General features: G+C 37.5%; 1 protein-coding gene across 2 annotated transcripts in view; it reads right to left on the reverse strand.

Annotated features, from left to right (window-relative positions):
- Window positions 1–15,517, reverse strand: part of Golga5 (golgin A5) — a 35,433-nt gene extending 19,916 nt beyond the window's left edge. Inside the window, exons 1-6 of one of the 2 annotated variants that reach the window (XM_046440614.2) lie at window positions 15,263–15,517; window positions 12,387–12,960; window positions 5,317–5,544; window positions 3,530–3,749; window positions 2,949–3,072; window positions 238–441 (exon numbers count right to left, since the gene is read on the reverse strand). In XM_046440614.2, the coding sequence (XP_046296570.1) occupies window positions 238–441; window positions 2,949–3,072; window positions 3,530–3,749; window positions 5,317–5,544; window positions 12,387–12,930 (1,320 nt within the window). In that variant the 5' untranslated portion in view covers window positions 12,931–12,960; window positions 15,263–15,517. Of the gene's footprint in view, window positions 1–237; window positions 442–2,948; window positions 3,073–3,529; window positions 3,750–5,316; window positions 5,545–12,386; window positions 12,961–14,591; window positions 14,803–15,262 lie in introns of those variants that run through there. The other variant, XM_058577739.1, reaches the window with a different exon arrangement.
- Between the last annotated feature and the right edge of the window lie 606 nt (window positions 15,518–16,123).

Consider the following 16,123-nt stretch of genomic DNA (forward strand, 5'->3'; position numbering starts at 1 on the left):
ATACCATCACATCGATCAAGGTAATAAGTTGAAGATCTGAACTAGGTAGTGGCAGAATAACTTTTTTTTTAAAAAAGCAGTAGAACCAAGAGATATTTTATCTTTTTTATAAAATTTCTAAGTCAAACAAGACAATTCAGCCAAACATGAACAAACACTCATAGTTGCTATGAAATGTCAGTGTCTCTCAGGTAACTGGCACATCTTAACATTCAAAAGTGCACATTTCAAGCTTACTTGGAGTATTCTAGTAGCTTTTTGCTTGTAATCGATTAATTCCTGCTTGGAAGACTCCACATTTGACTTGCACAGCTTGACTTGCTGCTGTAGTTCATCAACTCTCTTCTTCTCGTCAGAGTACTTTCTTTCTGCCAGAGTAACTGCTTCTGCCAAATTCTGACGTTCCACCTCCATTTTATTAAGTCGTGCCGCAAACTCACTCTGTGATAAATTTTTACATCATGCTTATCACATCATTTCATTTTGAAGTATATTTTACAACTATTTGTTCTGAAATCTTATGAGATTTATTAGCTCACCTCACCAACATAATAAAGGGGGAATTTGCTGAAGAACAGAAAACCTAGTTATGTGGCTCCCAAACACGGCAATGCATCCAAATCAACTGGGAGTTTAAGTTCTGACAAAGGCCACTGCAGGCCTTTGTCAGGCTTCACAAACAGCAGTTTCCAAGACTGCACTTGGGAATCTATTTTTAAAGAATAGATTCCAGGTGAATCTGGTTGCTTAAATATGAGATCTAGTCTGATGGCTGATCAATGGCTAACAGGTCTGTAGAAAACTAGAGAGTCTATTAGAAAATAAATGGAAGAATGACGTAAACAGCTAGATCTTTTCTAATATCATGGCTATGCCCCCTGGTAATATTTTTTAGTTTAAGAAATTTTTAAAAATATTTTTTAGTTGTTAATGGACCTTTATTTTATTTATTTGTATGTGGTGCTGAGAATCAAACCTAGTGCCTCACACATGCTAGGCAAGCACACTACCACTGAGCCCCAGTTTAAGAAATTTTTAAAACATGTTCTAAAAACACACTGCCTATCATTTATTAGGCTACATAGAAACAAACCCCCCAGAGTTATGGAGATACAATACACACACAATAAAGTCCCTCCCCGCTTTTTTAAATATTTATTTTTTAGTTGTAGTTGACACAATACCTTTATTTATTTATTTATCTATTTATTTATATAAATTTGGTGATGAGGATCAAACCAAGGGTTTCGCACTTGGTAGGCAAGTGCTCTACCACTGAGCTACAGCCTGGCCCCTAAAGTTCCCCTTTTTAAGGTTTATAATTCACTGGTTCAGTGTCTTCATTGAGGTGTGTAACCATTACTACTATTTAAGTCCAGAACATTTTCATCAACCCCAAAAGACATCCCATACCCATCCTCCTTCCCCACAGCCCCTGGCAACTATTAATCTACTTGATTTCTCTATGGATTTACCTAAACATTTTACATAAATGGAATCACACACCCTAAGGCCTTTTGTGTCTGTCTTAATTTTTAATATTTTCAAGGTTCACCCAAGTACTGACACTTTATAGCATATATCAATGCTTCATTATTTTTTATGGCCACGTTATGAGTTCCTGGTAAGACAATCTTACAGTTTGTATCCCATGAGGCAACTGATAAATATTTGTATTACTTCCAGCTCTGGGCTATTATAAACAATACTACTATAAACATTCACATGCAAGTTTTTATGTGGACATATATTTTCAATTCCCAGTAGAACTGCTAGGTCATGAGATAACCTGTGTCTTTCATTTTTGAGAAGCTACTTGTTATTAGAAAATTTCCTAATGTACTTAGGTACTTAGGTATATGAATCTACTTGTTCATCTGTAAATTTTATAAAATCTAAGTACAGGTTCCTGAAAAAAATTTAGTGAATAAATTGAAATATAGTTTTAAGGAATCAGTATACAAAATAGAATATAAAATATCTCATTAATAATTTTTAATATTGACTACATGTTGAAATGACAATACATATTGAATAGCCCTTATCCAAAGTGCCTGAGACCAGAGTGCTTCAAATTTTGGTTATTTTTCAAATTTTGGAATATCTGCACCTACATAATGAACTACCCTGGGGGTGGGACCCAAATCTAAACATGAAATTCATTTATGTTTCACCTTAAACACACAGCCTGAAGATAATTTTATATAAATTACCTGAAGGTAACTTTATATAATATTTTAAATAATTTTGCGCATAAAACAGTTTTACCGTGTGCATTTTCTACTGTGGTATCATGGTGCTCAAAAAGTTTCAGATTTTGGAGAATTTCAGATTTGGGGCTTTCAGATTAGGGTTGCTTAAATTGTGGATATACTATTTTAAGTAAAATATTATTAAAATTAAAAACAAAAACAAAAAAAAACATACTACCTGATATTTACTTTCAGGGCTGGTCTATTTTCACCTGTTAAAAAGAAAGTTCAGACCAGTGGTTCAAAACCCAGCTGCCTAATAGATATATCTGTGAATCTTGTAAAAACAAACTTCCTAGGCTCTGCCTCACACAGCTAAATCAGGCTCTACAGAAGTGGAGACTAAGCAGCAGGAAGTATTACACAGGTGACAAGTGCAGACGGGGCCAAGACTGAACTAGAAATAAAAGTTCATTTAAGATTAAAACTCTAAGTAATATGACATACATACACATGTGAATTGAGTGAAAGATGCCTATCTCTAATGAATATTAACTATTTTAATCATATCTTACACATAAAATAAAATTTAACAAGGATCAAGCTAATTGTTTAATTATCTAGTTTTTGTTATAAAAAGTGACTTTTCTGAAATGTACCACAGAATTTTATTGAGGAATAAATGTGTTATGAAACAATGAGAAGTCACTCCTCCTGTCCAAATATTAGCAGAACTCTGTCAATCTCCTTTCTCACCTGCATCTGTTTGTAGCTCTCTTGCTCTCTCTTCAGAGTGGCATCTGCTTCGTGCAGTCTCTCCTGAAGAGTTTGCAGAGCTTGATTCTGCAGGCTACTGCCTTCATTGTGATCCTGCATTATTCTACAAGAAAATATATCAAGTGAAATAGCACATTTCCACAGGGTACAAATCAGAAGGTAGAATAATTTTTATAGCACCTATGGGTTAGTCAAGCACAAAAAAGATGGTTTGTCTAAAACATTCTTTGAGATATTTTTTTCCTTTTTAGTGGCATGTAACTTATATTTTTAGGGTTCCAAATATAATTAGCACATACCATAAATCAAAAGATTAATGATACCACGTCTTCAAATATTTTAAAATTCAAATCGGCTAACAGTGCATGCCAAGATTCAAACAATGAATCCATTTTAATCACAGGTTTCCAACATTATTAAAAGAATTTTTTCCTTTTGCAAATTTCCAAAAAGCTAAATTTTCACAAGCCATTATTCATAAGCTAGGTAATACTTATCATTATGTGTCCTATAAAGAGTCATTCTAGCGTATGTTTTTCATCACTGATAAAATTACCTACCGTGACTTTTCACTCTGTAAGGCTTCCAATGCCTCTGTGCGAGAACTGAGCAGCTGATCAGCCTCCTGGAGTCTCACTTTAAGTACGGCCAGCTGGGAATCCTTTGCAGCCACTGCTTCGGTCAGGTCATCTACTTGGGCTCGGAGTTCTCGAGTTATTCTATCACTTTTTGAATGGTCAACATTCCATTTTTCGACTCTTGCTCTTGCTTTGTTTAATTCTATACAAAATGAAATTTCTCCATATAAGCAAAACTACATACACCTTTTTCATGGCAAAGATCCCTGTGTTCCTTTAGCACATATTGTCAAAATTAGAAGCTTAAGTAACTTCAATTTTTTTTTTTTTTTTTGCCTCATATGGGACAACCACTTTTCAAGGCCAATATTTACACCTATATTACATTTAGAAGGGTACAAAGGGGCAAGAAGTTAGCTGTTCCTTTACAATGTTGTTTTTTTCTGGAGATATAAAGTATTTGGCAGCCCAAACTAGCAGTGTTAACAATAGCAAAATGGTCAATAAATTTGTGGAATTCTGCTAGAGGCAATCAGAAGAATGGAAATTCAAATCGAAGGTACAGTCTAAAATGAACAAGATAGGGAGGGACTGGGGACATAGAGCAGCTCAGTGATAGCATAACTGTTTAGCATGCTTAAGGCCCTGGGTGCAATCCCAAGGAACCATCCTCACAGAAGTAAATAAAAACTTTAAGATAAACAAAGGAAAGAATCTGTTTCTTTCAATAATTATTTACAAAAAGATGCTCTTTTAACCTAGTACAATGGTGCAGAAAAGAGCAACGTAGAGCTGGGCATGGTGGCACATGCCTGTAATTCCAGCAATTTATGATGCTGAGGCAGGATAATTACGAGTTTGAGGATAGCTTCAGCAATTTAGTGAGATCCTGTTTCAAATTTTTGAAAAGGGGGAGGGGTTGAGGATGCCCTGGTTCCAATCCCTAGTACTGGTGAGGGAAAAAAGGCCATTATAATATTTCATTTCAGAATACAAGAGCATTTCTATACCTGGATATACCATCTGCAATTTGTCACCAAGAAAAGTGATTTTTTTGGTTGTTGTTGTTTTTAATTGAAACAAACTTTACAGTGTTACAGAAGAAACTCCATTTCTGTATCTATATTAATCTGGGCAAAGTGAAGCTTTTTCTAAAATCAGTCTGACTAGTTTTAAACAATCTTCGTATTCCGCTATCCTGGGTCTCCTTCATGCCTGGACAAAACTTCTCCCAGTCTTTTCACTCCTCTCACCAGGGATCATGGTGGCCATTTCCTCTCTTTTATTTTAACCTCAGTCACACTTAAAATAACACATCTTCCCCTGTCACTACCTAGGTCTTGAGATTATTTCCTTTTAAATTAGTCATTTCTGAGAAATTTGAGGGCTTCCTATTTCAGGGCAACCTCACCATAAAATTTCTCAGGACACTATTCAAATTGAATTCTATGCACATTTATGACCCTTGGAGAGGCAATACCGTGACTAGTGTCCACTTCTTTACTTAATCCCTAAATTTGGTCATAAACAGTCCCCCTGAAAAATGAATTAGATGATTACTTATGTTTGATTAGACTTAGCGGTTCCTAAAAAATGCCCAAATAGCAATATTCTGTTTTGGGTTAGTCCCATTTCCAAACTTAGGCCCTCTATTTCTAGGCAGATACCATTTTACAAATCTCATCTAAACTACTTGTGGTTAGATGTAAAATTTTTAGTTTAATCTGGGAAGTTATACTCCTAATCCTGGACAATTTAAATAAAGTTACCTTCTTGAGTTTCTTTGGATCTCTGAAGTAATGAGGCCATTTCCTGATTTAAAGACTGAACTTCATTCCTTAGCAGTTGATTCTCCAGTCGAAGATTAGACAGTTCATGGGATTTGCCACCATCACTGGGTGCTGGATTAGGATCAGCACAGATAGCATCTGATGATGCATGTTCCTTTGAAGAATCCTCTTGGCCTTCAGGACCAGAATCTGAATTATTAGCAGCTTCTGTATAAAAAGAACACATTTGTTACACTGGCATGGACACCATGCGTATATTAGTAACTTACTTTGATGGGATGCCTTTTGGCTCAAGTTGACTGCTACAGATAAATACCATCAAAATACCACAAATTCTCAATAGACATCCCTTCCTTCTGCTGAAAATTCATTCCCACAAATGGAGCCTACAGACCTCCTCTGAGGACACTGAAAGTCTGGGCACACTGAATAAATCATGATACAGAAAGTAAGAATATAGTCCTGGGAAGAAAAATGCCGACACAATTTGAGTGGTTGTGTTTTAGTTTCTGAAATGTTTCTGGAGGAAAAAAGGGAGAAGTCTCAACATTAAAATATTGGGAAAGTACACCAGAACAGCTGTGGGTTTCAAGAAGAGTAATAACTGCTCATACTAATATGTTATATATCAAATTGAAATCTAAAATGCCTTACCAGACATATAGCCTCATGAATTCAGATTCATCTTGTTATCAATTTGTTACTAAGTTAACTAATTTAGCAAGTACACTCTGATTTATTTAAAAAATTATATGATAAAATGAACCATGTCTACGTGATATGGGCAAAAGAATCTTTACAGGGTTAGATAAGCAAATGATCATGAAAAAGAGTTCAACATCTTTAGTGACTAAAGAATATAAATTAAAATCACAATGAGAACCAATACACATCAGCTAGAATGATTAATGCTGGTGAGGACACGGAGGAATGGGCACTCATATACACTGCTGGTGGGAGTACAAAATGGCACACCCACCACGGAAAAAAGTTTCTCAATTTCTCCTGAAATTAAAGCTGCACCTATGATTTGACCCAGCAATTCCACTCCCAGGTGTTTATCCAAGAGTAATAAAAACATTTGCCCCCAAAAGGCAAGCTCAAATATGTCCATAGTTTTTCATACTAAGAACTGAAAAAAATCCCAATGTCAATAAGGAGACTAGATAAACTGTGGTGTATCCACATAAAATACCATATAATAAAAAAGAATGAAAAGAACCAACAACATGGATGAAAGTCACAAATACAGTTAATTAAAAGAGGTCCGACTGGAAAGTGTATAAATGGTCTAATTCCATGTATACAAAGTTGTAGAACAAGCAAAAAATAAGGTAAAAAATCCTAATAGTGGGCATTTTCAGTGATGGTGTAGGGAGATTAACTGAAAAGGTACATAAGAAACTTCATGGTACAAATAAAATCTTTATCATGATAAAGGTGTGGGTTATATTAGTGTATCATTTGTATAGCTAAGATTTTTACATATTTCAACAGATATAAATTTTCCTAAAAGAAAAAAAAAACACAAAAGTTAATAATCAAGTGTAATAGGGAATGGATAGAAATGATGATTTAAATATGGGAATGCTTCTCAGTACTGAGGCTGGACAGTAGGTGAAGAGGGTTCATAATACTATTCTGTTTACTTAATATAGGCTTTAAATATTCCACATAAAATTATTTTAAAAAATTGACCGCACAGGTGCAGTGGTGCATGCCTATAATTCCAGCAGCTCCAGAGGCTGAGGTAAGAGGATCATGAGTTCAAAGCCAGCTTCAGCAACTAAGCGAGGCCATAAGTAACTCAGTGAGATACGGTCTCTAAATAAAATATAAAAAAGGGATGGGGATGTGGCTTAGTGGTTAAGCGCTCCTGGGTTCAATTCCCAGTTTAAAAAAAAAAATTGGGCTGGGGTTGTGGCTCAGTGGTAGAGTGCTTGCCTGACATGTGTGAGGCACTGGGTTCAATTCTTATCACCACATATAAATAAATAAGACACAAGTCCATCTACAGCTAAAAACAAAAAAAAAAACTTTAAAAATTGACTGCAAAATGGCATTGATCAAGCTAGTGAAGAGTGTGAGTTAAAGGAGATCTAAAAGCATAACTTAAAAATTCAATACAGGGACATCTATATTTCTGTATCTATTGCATAGGATTTAACATATACAGAACAAGTACACGATACACAGAACACATAAAAAGTCACTGGCACATAAAACAAATATTAAATTTCAAAGAGTTGGTATCATGCAAACTATGCAACCCGACCTCAATGCAATTAAGCTAGAAAGCGTCATTTAAAACTAGGGGGAAAAAAGTCTCATGTTTGGAATTAATAAGGAGAAAATTTTTTTAAAACAATAATATAGTTTAAAATATATACATTCATTTACTTGATAGATAAATTTAAATAAAAAATGGCATTGGGGTACTCTGTACGTTAAAAAAAACTTCATAACCACAAGCGGTTTGCTAGTAGATATAAACAATATTGGGCAGATAAGTTTTGAAATGTACATGGCGTTGAAAGTCATTAAACTGTATGCTTTAAATATGCACATTTTGGGGCTGGGGTTGTGGCTCAGTGGCAAAGTGCTTGCCTCATTAAAACTAAAAACTAAATATTAAAAAATAAATAAATATTATTATCTGATAAAGGTGTTCAGCCATTTAGTACAGTTCAAGGCCCATTCTAAGATATGTCTGATACTTATATTCCTCAGGCAGTAGGTGTGATCACATTTTGGTTTCTGCAAAATTAGAATAGATTAATGTCACAGTTTCAGCTGTGACAACTTCATTATTTTTCTGAAATTAAGTAATCTTTCCAAAATGAACATGAAATAGAAAAATTCTTAAGAAATGAAAAACCAATTAAATTAATAGTTTAAAATTGTCACTAAGAATATCTCAAGGTCTGATGGTCTTACCAATGAATTGTAGCAAATATCCAGGGAGTAAATAATCTCAGTCTTACACCAATTTATTAAAGATGAAAAAAAATGAAAAATAATTTCCAATTCATTTTATAAGGCAAACATAACTATAATACTAAAACTGCAAAATTATAAGTCAATTTCACTGAAAAAAAGATACAAAAACCCTAAACTGAACATCAGCCACCTGAAAGTTAAGTTTGATTTTATGTTTTTAAAAAAAGATCAATTGTATACTATAGTAATATTATGGAATTAAAATCATTGTCACCTCAAAAGGTAGATGAAAAAACTGCTAAAATTCAACATGATAAAAACTCTAACTAATTAGATATAGCAACCTTCTTACTATGATTAAAAAGTATCTGTGAAACACCTAACATGAAATTTAGGAACCCTTTAAGATAAGGAACAAAAAACAAAATTGGTCGTCAAATCCTAGCCAAAGAAGTAAGGTAAGAAGGTTTTACTAATAGACAAAAGAGTTAATAAGAAACAAACTGCCATTGTCTATAGATGACACGATTATGTTGTTGAAAACCTAAATGTATGTACAGAAAAGTATGAAGATTAAGAACTTTCTTGGTTGCTTGAAATGTATATATAAAAACCAACATACCAGCAATGACAGAAAAAAAAATTCTTCAGAAATATCACTGATACAGTTTCAAAATATAAATAAGCATGACATAAATTATGCAAGATATCCATGGAGAAAACAATAAAATCTTGATGAAAGACATTAAAGTTGAAATTACACCACATTAATGGACTAGAAAACTCAGTACAGTAAGAGTGCTGATTCTTACCAAACTAGTTAAAAAAAAAAAAAAAAAAACTCCTCCCTAAAAAAGACCAACAAAATTTTTGTTAAACTTGAAAAGCAAATCTAAAATATATATGAAAGAGTAAAAGTCCATTCTTGAATAATGACAAGGTAGAAGCTGCCTTATCAGATAACAAAATGTAGTTAAAAACTACATTAAGACAATGTGGCACTGGCCCAAGGATATACAAATAAAGCAATGAAACAGAATTAAGTGCCCAGAAACACACTAAGGAATGGATGGATAGTTTTGATATATGACAGAGATAGGAATGAAAATTGGTAGGGAAAGGACAGTCTTTTCAATAAATATTGCTGGGATAGCTAATTTTCACATGGAGAAAAATTGAATTTGGATGGCTATCTCATAATGAACACAAAAATCAATTTTTGGTAAACCTAAAGATGAAAGGAAAAACATAAACCTTTAGAAGATAATGTAGGTAAATAAAGAAAGATTTAATCCATTAAGAAATCTGAGGGGCTGGGGTTGTAGCTCAGTGGCAAAAAGCTTGCCACTGGGTTCGATTCCCAGCACCACATATAAATAAATAAAAGTCCATCAACAACTAAAAGAGAGAGAGACTGGGGTGGGAGACCAAGGTAAAACTGAGAAGGAACTGGCATTTAAAATATAAAAAGAATGGGCTGCAGCTGTGGCTTAGTGGTGGAGGGTTTGCCTAGCATTTGTGAGGCACTGTGTTTGATTCTCAGCACCACAAATAAATAAATAAAATAAAGATCCGTTTTTGACAACTAAAAAATATTTAAAATACATATGTATACACATATACATGTATGTACACACACACACAGAGCTGGGGATATAACTCAGTGGTAGAGCAATTGCCTAGCATGTGTGAAGTGCTGGGTTCAATCCCCAGTACCACAAAAAATTGAAACACACTTCCCAGAAAAGGAATAGTCAAATATTTGGAAAAAAATGCTCAATAACACTAGCAATGAGGCAAATAAAATAACACTTCAAACAAGAAATGTCATTGAAAGCATCAAATATTGGAAATTCCTAACCACAGCTGACCAGGGTACAAATAGGTACAACCTTTTCAGAAAACCACTTTGGTTTACTAGTGCAGTTGAGCACTGTCATGCCCTACAACTCAGCGTCTTCAGTTCTGGGCATCCTAAAGCATTGAGTCTCACCTCTTGTGATTTTGCCCAGCATGGCACATCTGGCAATACGAGGAAACATTTCTGGTTTTCACAACTGGGAGGCCTATTGGCATTTAATGGGTTACGAGGCCAGGGTTGTAGCTAAATACCCTGCAAAGGACAGCACAGCAACCCACAGCTATATATTATTTGGCCCCAAATGTGAATAGTCCTGAGGTTGAGACCCTACCTTAGAGAAACAAACTTATTACAACTGATGTACCATTATAATTGGTTCTATTTCATTTCCCTGCCAACCAGGTTCCCTTTGGTCTGTTCTTTACAATTAAATTCAAGTTGTTTTCCTGAAAAGTATTAAAATTACTCATGTCAACTCTTGGCCTAAAGACCTCTGTCAGCATTACACTGTCTATGGCGGTCACTTTCAGTTTTTAATGGCCTAATAATCACCTAGGAGACAAAATTCAGATGGCCTGGCGCCATCCTCAGAAAGTCTGATTAAGTCTGAGGGGGACCCAAAATTCATTTTTTACTAGTCAACACAAGTGATCCTAATGCAGGTTACTCAGGGATCAATTTTTATCAATGATTTATAGGAACCTATTTAAACAGGTAAAACAGTGCTTTTCAGCGGCCTTCAGGAATAACTCCCACCATTCTCTGTTGGTCTCACTTTCTTCATGGCCATACATCTCACACTCGGTGTTACCAGAACTTTTGTGTACTTTTATTTACTCTACTAACCCTTTAAGGACCTGTTATCTCTTCGTGGAATGTTATCTTCAACTTCTTTTCTAGCACTCTCCAATTCATCCCTTAAGACCCAGTTCAAACTACAGACAAGTTGAGAAATAATCTAAAACTTAAATGTTATTATAAATATGTTCTTTTATCATTGTATAATCATATATTATGCAATCATATATCATATACAAAAATTAAGTTTTTATAGGTGTTCCACATATGGGACAATGGGACAAAATGGGTAAATAATCTAGGTGGCTTCCACAACACTCTCATAAATACTTTAATTACTTCATTTATTTTAACTTTTTAATATTTATTTTTTAGTTGTAGTTGTCAATACCTTTAGTTTTTTATTTATTTTTTTATGTGGTGCTGAGGATCAAACCCAGGGCCTCTCACTCGCTAGGCAAGCGCTCTACTACTGAGCCACAACCCTAGCCCTACTTCACTATAATTATCTACTTACATGTCTACCTTACCTACTAGACACTTCTTTATCCTTGCACTCAATATGTTCTTGATAAATGTATAATTAATCAAAAAATAGATGAGAAGAAATTTAGCAGTGTAAAAACATAATTCATCAACTGCTACTGCATGTTCCTATTTTAAAAGCTCCAAACCCATGATTCTATACAACTTTTTAATCTGAAGATACAGATTTTTATCCCCTACAGCCAAAATAGGGAGGGAAGCTTTAACATTTAAGAACATTTCCATTAATCATGAACTCTATAAAAGAATTTCTGCAAAAACCTTTCATGTTGACTGCTATTTTAAAATGCATAGTAGGTACTTCAATTAGCCACATTACCATGTTTACCTTACTTTACAGGTGACATGTACTTGTAAAGGTAATTCACAACTCACACAACCACTGGAAACCAAAATTCTAACCTCTTACTTCACTAGTTAGTCAATGCCTTCAATTCTTCAATTTGAATCAAAATTCAGTCTCTCAGTTTTGCGTCTGAAGAATGTGGAGAAAACCCCCCCAACTAGAATATATGTGGAGTACAATTCCTGTCATGTTTTATAATCCCCATTACAAATATAGTTTGAGACAGTCTCAAATCTAAAGCTACATTTTCTTTCAGATTTCAAAATTTTCTTTTTATCATAAAATATCTTAGGAATCAAATATGACATAATTTCCTAGATGCTGGGTTTGGTAGTTACTCAACAGACAACATTGCAAAGTCCCTCTTTATAGGGAATATTGACTACCAACATTAAATGTTGCTTCCCTTGTCTATACCACATATGGGCAGAGAGCCTGCTCTTACACAGTGGGGACAGACTGTAGAACAGCAGGTGAGAAATACTATGACAACATCTTAAGCTTTGATGACATATTCAATTTGCTTAATTCTGAAAGAATGGAGGACTGATGAACTACCATGGCTTTGGCTCCCAGGAATTTCTTCAGAGGTTTTGACAGTTGTTACACCTGTGTTCACAGAACTGGCACTTGAAGTCCGAGACCTTGATAAGACAGGTGCCTTGCCCTTTTCTTTCTTGATTTCCACCCTCCCGGTGGGCTCCTTCTGTGAACTATTTAGAAAATCAAATAAGAGCTCGTCATCAGGTTCTGACTTTTTCCTTCGAACAAACTGGGATGAAGGCCTAGGAAGAGATGCATTTTCAACAGGTTGAGAGGCCTCCCCAGATGTCCTGGATCCTACTTTCACATTTGCAGTGCCAGCTAAAATGGTGGCTTTTTGATTTCGAATGTTATCAGCTGCTGAGGAAATATAAGTAGCTTTAGGTTCAGTCTCATAAGTCAAATCTGTGTTTTGCTGATGAAGTTCCGGATAGTCACTATTCTTGCTGTATATGTTGCTGCTGGTGTTCTCCTTCCTATTGAGAGCTGTTGCAGCTCCTTGATCAACTCGGTTTAAAAGATCTTCAGCCTTTCCAGCAAGATCAACAAACCAAGACATGATGGTAGCAGAATAATCCTATTGGTGAACCTGAAAAAAGGACATGAAATGATCAGTATGGCACAAAAGCAGAAGGTAATGGCTGAGACTGGGTTCTGAGTCAGACAGTCATGGATTGAAATCCTAACCCTACTTCTTACTAGCTAGGTAAGCATGAGCAAACTAACTAAAGCTGAGAAACCTTATCTAGAAAATGGGGAAAACAAGTGCACTTACTGTATAAAATCTAGAGGAAATTTGGACACAAACAGACATAAAGAAGACCAAGTGAAGAAGGAAGCCACCGACAAGCCAGAGAGAAGTCCCAAAAGAAACCAACCCTGACAATACCTTGATGTTGGATTTCAAAATTGTGAGAAAATAAATTTCTATTGTCCAAGCCACCCATTCTTTGGTACTTCGTTACAGCAGTCAGTCCTAGCAAATTAATTTGGCATCCAAATAGCAAATGACACATTTGGCCAAATTCCAGCCAAACCAAAAAAAAAAACAATATCTGAAGTTTGTTTCAAAGTGCTAAAACTTAGGTGTAGTAGCACACACCTGTAATCCCAGAGACTCAAGAGACTAAAGCAAGAAGTGAGCAAATTTGAGGCCAGCCTCAGGTCCTCAGGAATTTAATTTCTGAGTTTTATGAGACAGTTTAGTTTTATGAGATAGTTCTAATAAAAACAAAAAACACCACTGGGATGGAGCTCAGTAGTAAAATACCCCTGCATTTAATTCCAAGGTTAGCGGGGAGAGGGTGGTGCTAAAACTTGAAAAAACTACCTCTACAAAAGTTATCAATGTTAAACTGAAGCACTATTTTGGATAATTTAGGTGTATACATACATAATATGTCTAAAGTACATTTTTGATAACTCAAAAACTGAATACCTACCGTGGGCACACTAAGTTCAGAATATGCTTACATCTTATATCCATTCCACACATAGATTTGAGTACTTACAATATGCTACAGTAGATCAAGGTGATGATGAAGTCATTAACCCTTATGGAATAGAACAAAGAGGACTGTAAAAAAGTCTACAACCAGTTCTTGAATGTGGGGATCAAACCTTTTGCCTGGACTCTTACAGTTAACTCTTTCTTACTCTTTGTTCACTTGAATGTTCTCTGCTTCAGAGTTCTCCTTTCCATCTCAATTAGGTCCTATTATTCTCTGTTCACCCTTTGTTTTGCCTCATAGCCCTTCATGCTTTATAATTTTTGGTTGCTTTTTCACATGTCTCTCCCTGTCTGGGAAGAGGGGAGTGGCTGGATAAACACCACGTCTATTTTGCTCACCAATGACTTTCCAGCATGTAGCCACAGGGTACTGAACAAAATTCATAAGGTGCCAGATGCTGTGCAAACATTATCATATTTAATTTTCACAACCATAATGTCATATACATATATATACACACACACACTTTAAAATGTAGCAAAGGTTTAGAGTTTTGATGGCATCCAAAGTACTGAAATCTAAGTCAACCTAGAGCCATGCGCACCTTTTAACCCTTTCCTTCCCATATCAGCCTCTCAAAATCTAAATAAATCTTAGGAACAAACTTACTCCTTTAAAGTTTTCTTTATAAAATGTGACTATAAGTGACTCTTTCAGAGTTTATGTAAAACCAAGTGAAAACGAAGGCGAAATACTTTGTGACACATACAGCTCCAAACAGGAGTCAGGGATCAATCTCAGGTAAACACTGATGGTGACTGGGGCCAATGACCACTCCTAGTGCAACAGCCGAAACACTCTAATTCCTTCTATCTGCCTCCATTTTCGTGAACAGGGCTTTAAAACACCAGCCTGTGTCTCACCGTTGGCCACCTAAATGAAAGAACAGAAGATGGCACCGGGCACTGGCCCCAGTGACAAACACAGCCCGCGGCCTTCGCGGGTACAAAGCCTTCGGTAACCTGGGCGTTGCAGGGACGCCGAGAGCCGGGCTGGGGAAGGGTCTGCACCCTGGACCGCTGGGCCCACCTCGAAGGCAGATGTCATCGAGGAGGGGAGGGGAGGGGAAGCCAGGCCCGGGGAGCCTGTCAGCCGGCCGACCCCGGGTGGGCGGGTGAGGACGGACCTCCACGGCGCTCGCCACCTCGCCCCTGCCTCGGGAGCGGGCAGCGCGGCCAGCCGACCCGGGAGTGCAGCAAACCACGCTGGCTGCAGCGCAGGGGACTCCTCTGCCTCGATGCTGTCCCAATCCCGGCAAAGACCAGCGCGGTCCGAAGGAGCCGGAGGGATAGGTCCCGGCTGAGGCCGGCGCCGCGCTCCTGGCGCCGTCAATGCCCCGAGCAGACCCGTCGCGTCCGCTGGCCCCTGCCGCCGCCTCACCTGAGGACTCCGGAGCGGCGGCACCGCGGCCTCGACGCCCTCCCCGGCCGGGCCTCCTCAGCAGCCGGCCCGGAGAAAGCCCAGGATCAGCAAACCTCCTCCCGGACCTGCCGTGGTCCGGCTACCTCTTCCGGGAGACGTGGAAGGACGGCGAGGACCCCAAAACAGAGTGACTTTCAAGCTGCCTGAGCGACGGGGAGCCGAGGGCCGTTAGCACCTGCAGGCTACTCAGGCGGCGGCGCCGGCGGCTGTGGGGGCCTCGCTCCTGGACACGCCCCTCTTCCGCCCACGGGGAGATCGGGCGAGAGAAGGGCCGGCGTGCGTGTGACGTAGCCCGCTTCCAGCGGACGGCGCGTGCACGCGGCCAGCACAACATTGGAGACCACGCCCCCGAGAGGGCGAGGTCTAGGGGCCGGCCACGTTGGCGGCAGCAGCCGATCCTTAGTGGATCTTCCAGACTTCACCTTCCCTCCTTCTACCTTCTGGTCCCTAGTTTTGCTCATGCAGTTGTTGAGGCTCACAGCGGAGAGTGGGAATGCCCAAAACTCGATCCTTGATTTCATAGCGCTTACTTTTAAGTAACAGATATATATACATTATGTAAGCTGATGAATGAACTTGGCAATTTCTGAATCTTACTAGAGCAGTTAAAAACAGGAAGTGACTGGAGTCGGGGAAGTGCTTTAAATCAGGTGGTCAGCGAAGTTCTTCCTATAGAGGAGGCAGCAGAGGTGAGCTATAAAGGGTTGAAAAGACCAGGAAAGGAATTCCCAGACACCACTATTGTAGTGTGTTCTGCACACAGTTCATAGAATCTATGTAATTAATCTAAAATCCACGCTCATCAATTCACCAAATACT

The sequence above is a fragment of the Marmota monax genome, unplaced genomic scaffold (genome assembly GCF_021218885.2).
Source record: "Marmota monax isolate L192 unplaced genomic scaffold, Marmota_monax_Labrador192_F-V1.1 WCK01_AAM20220418_F8-fsc00017, whole genome shotgun sequence".
In the NCBI taxonomy this organism is placed as follows: domain Eukaryota; kingdom Metazoa; phylum Chordata; class Mammalia; order Rodentia; family Sciuridae; genus Marmota; species Marmota monax.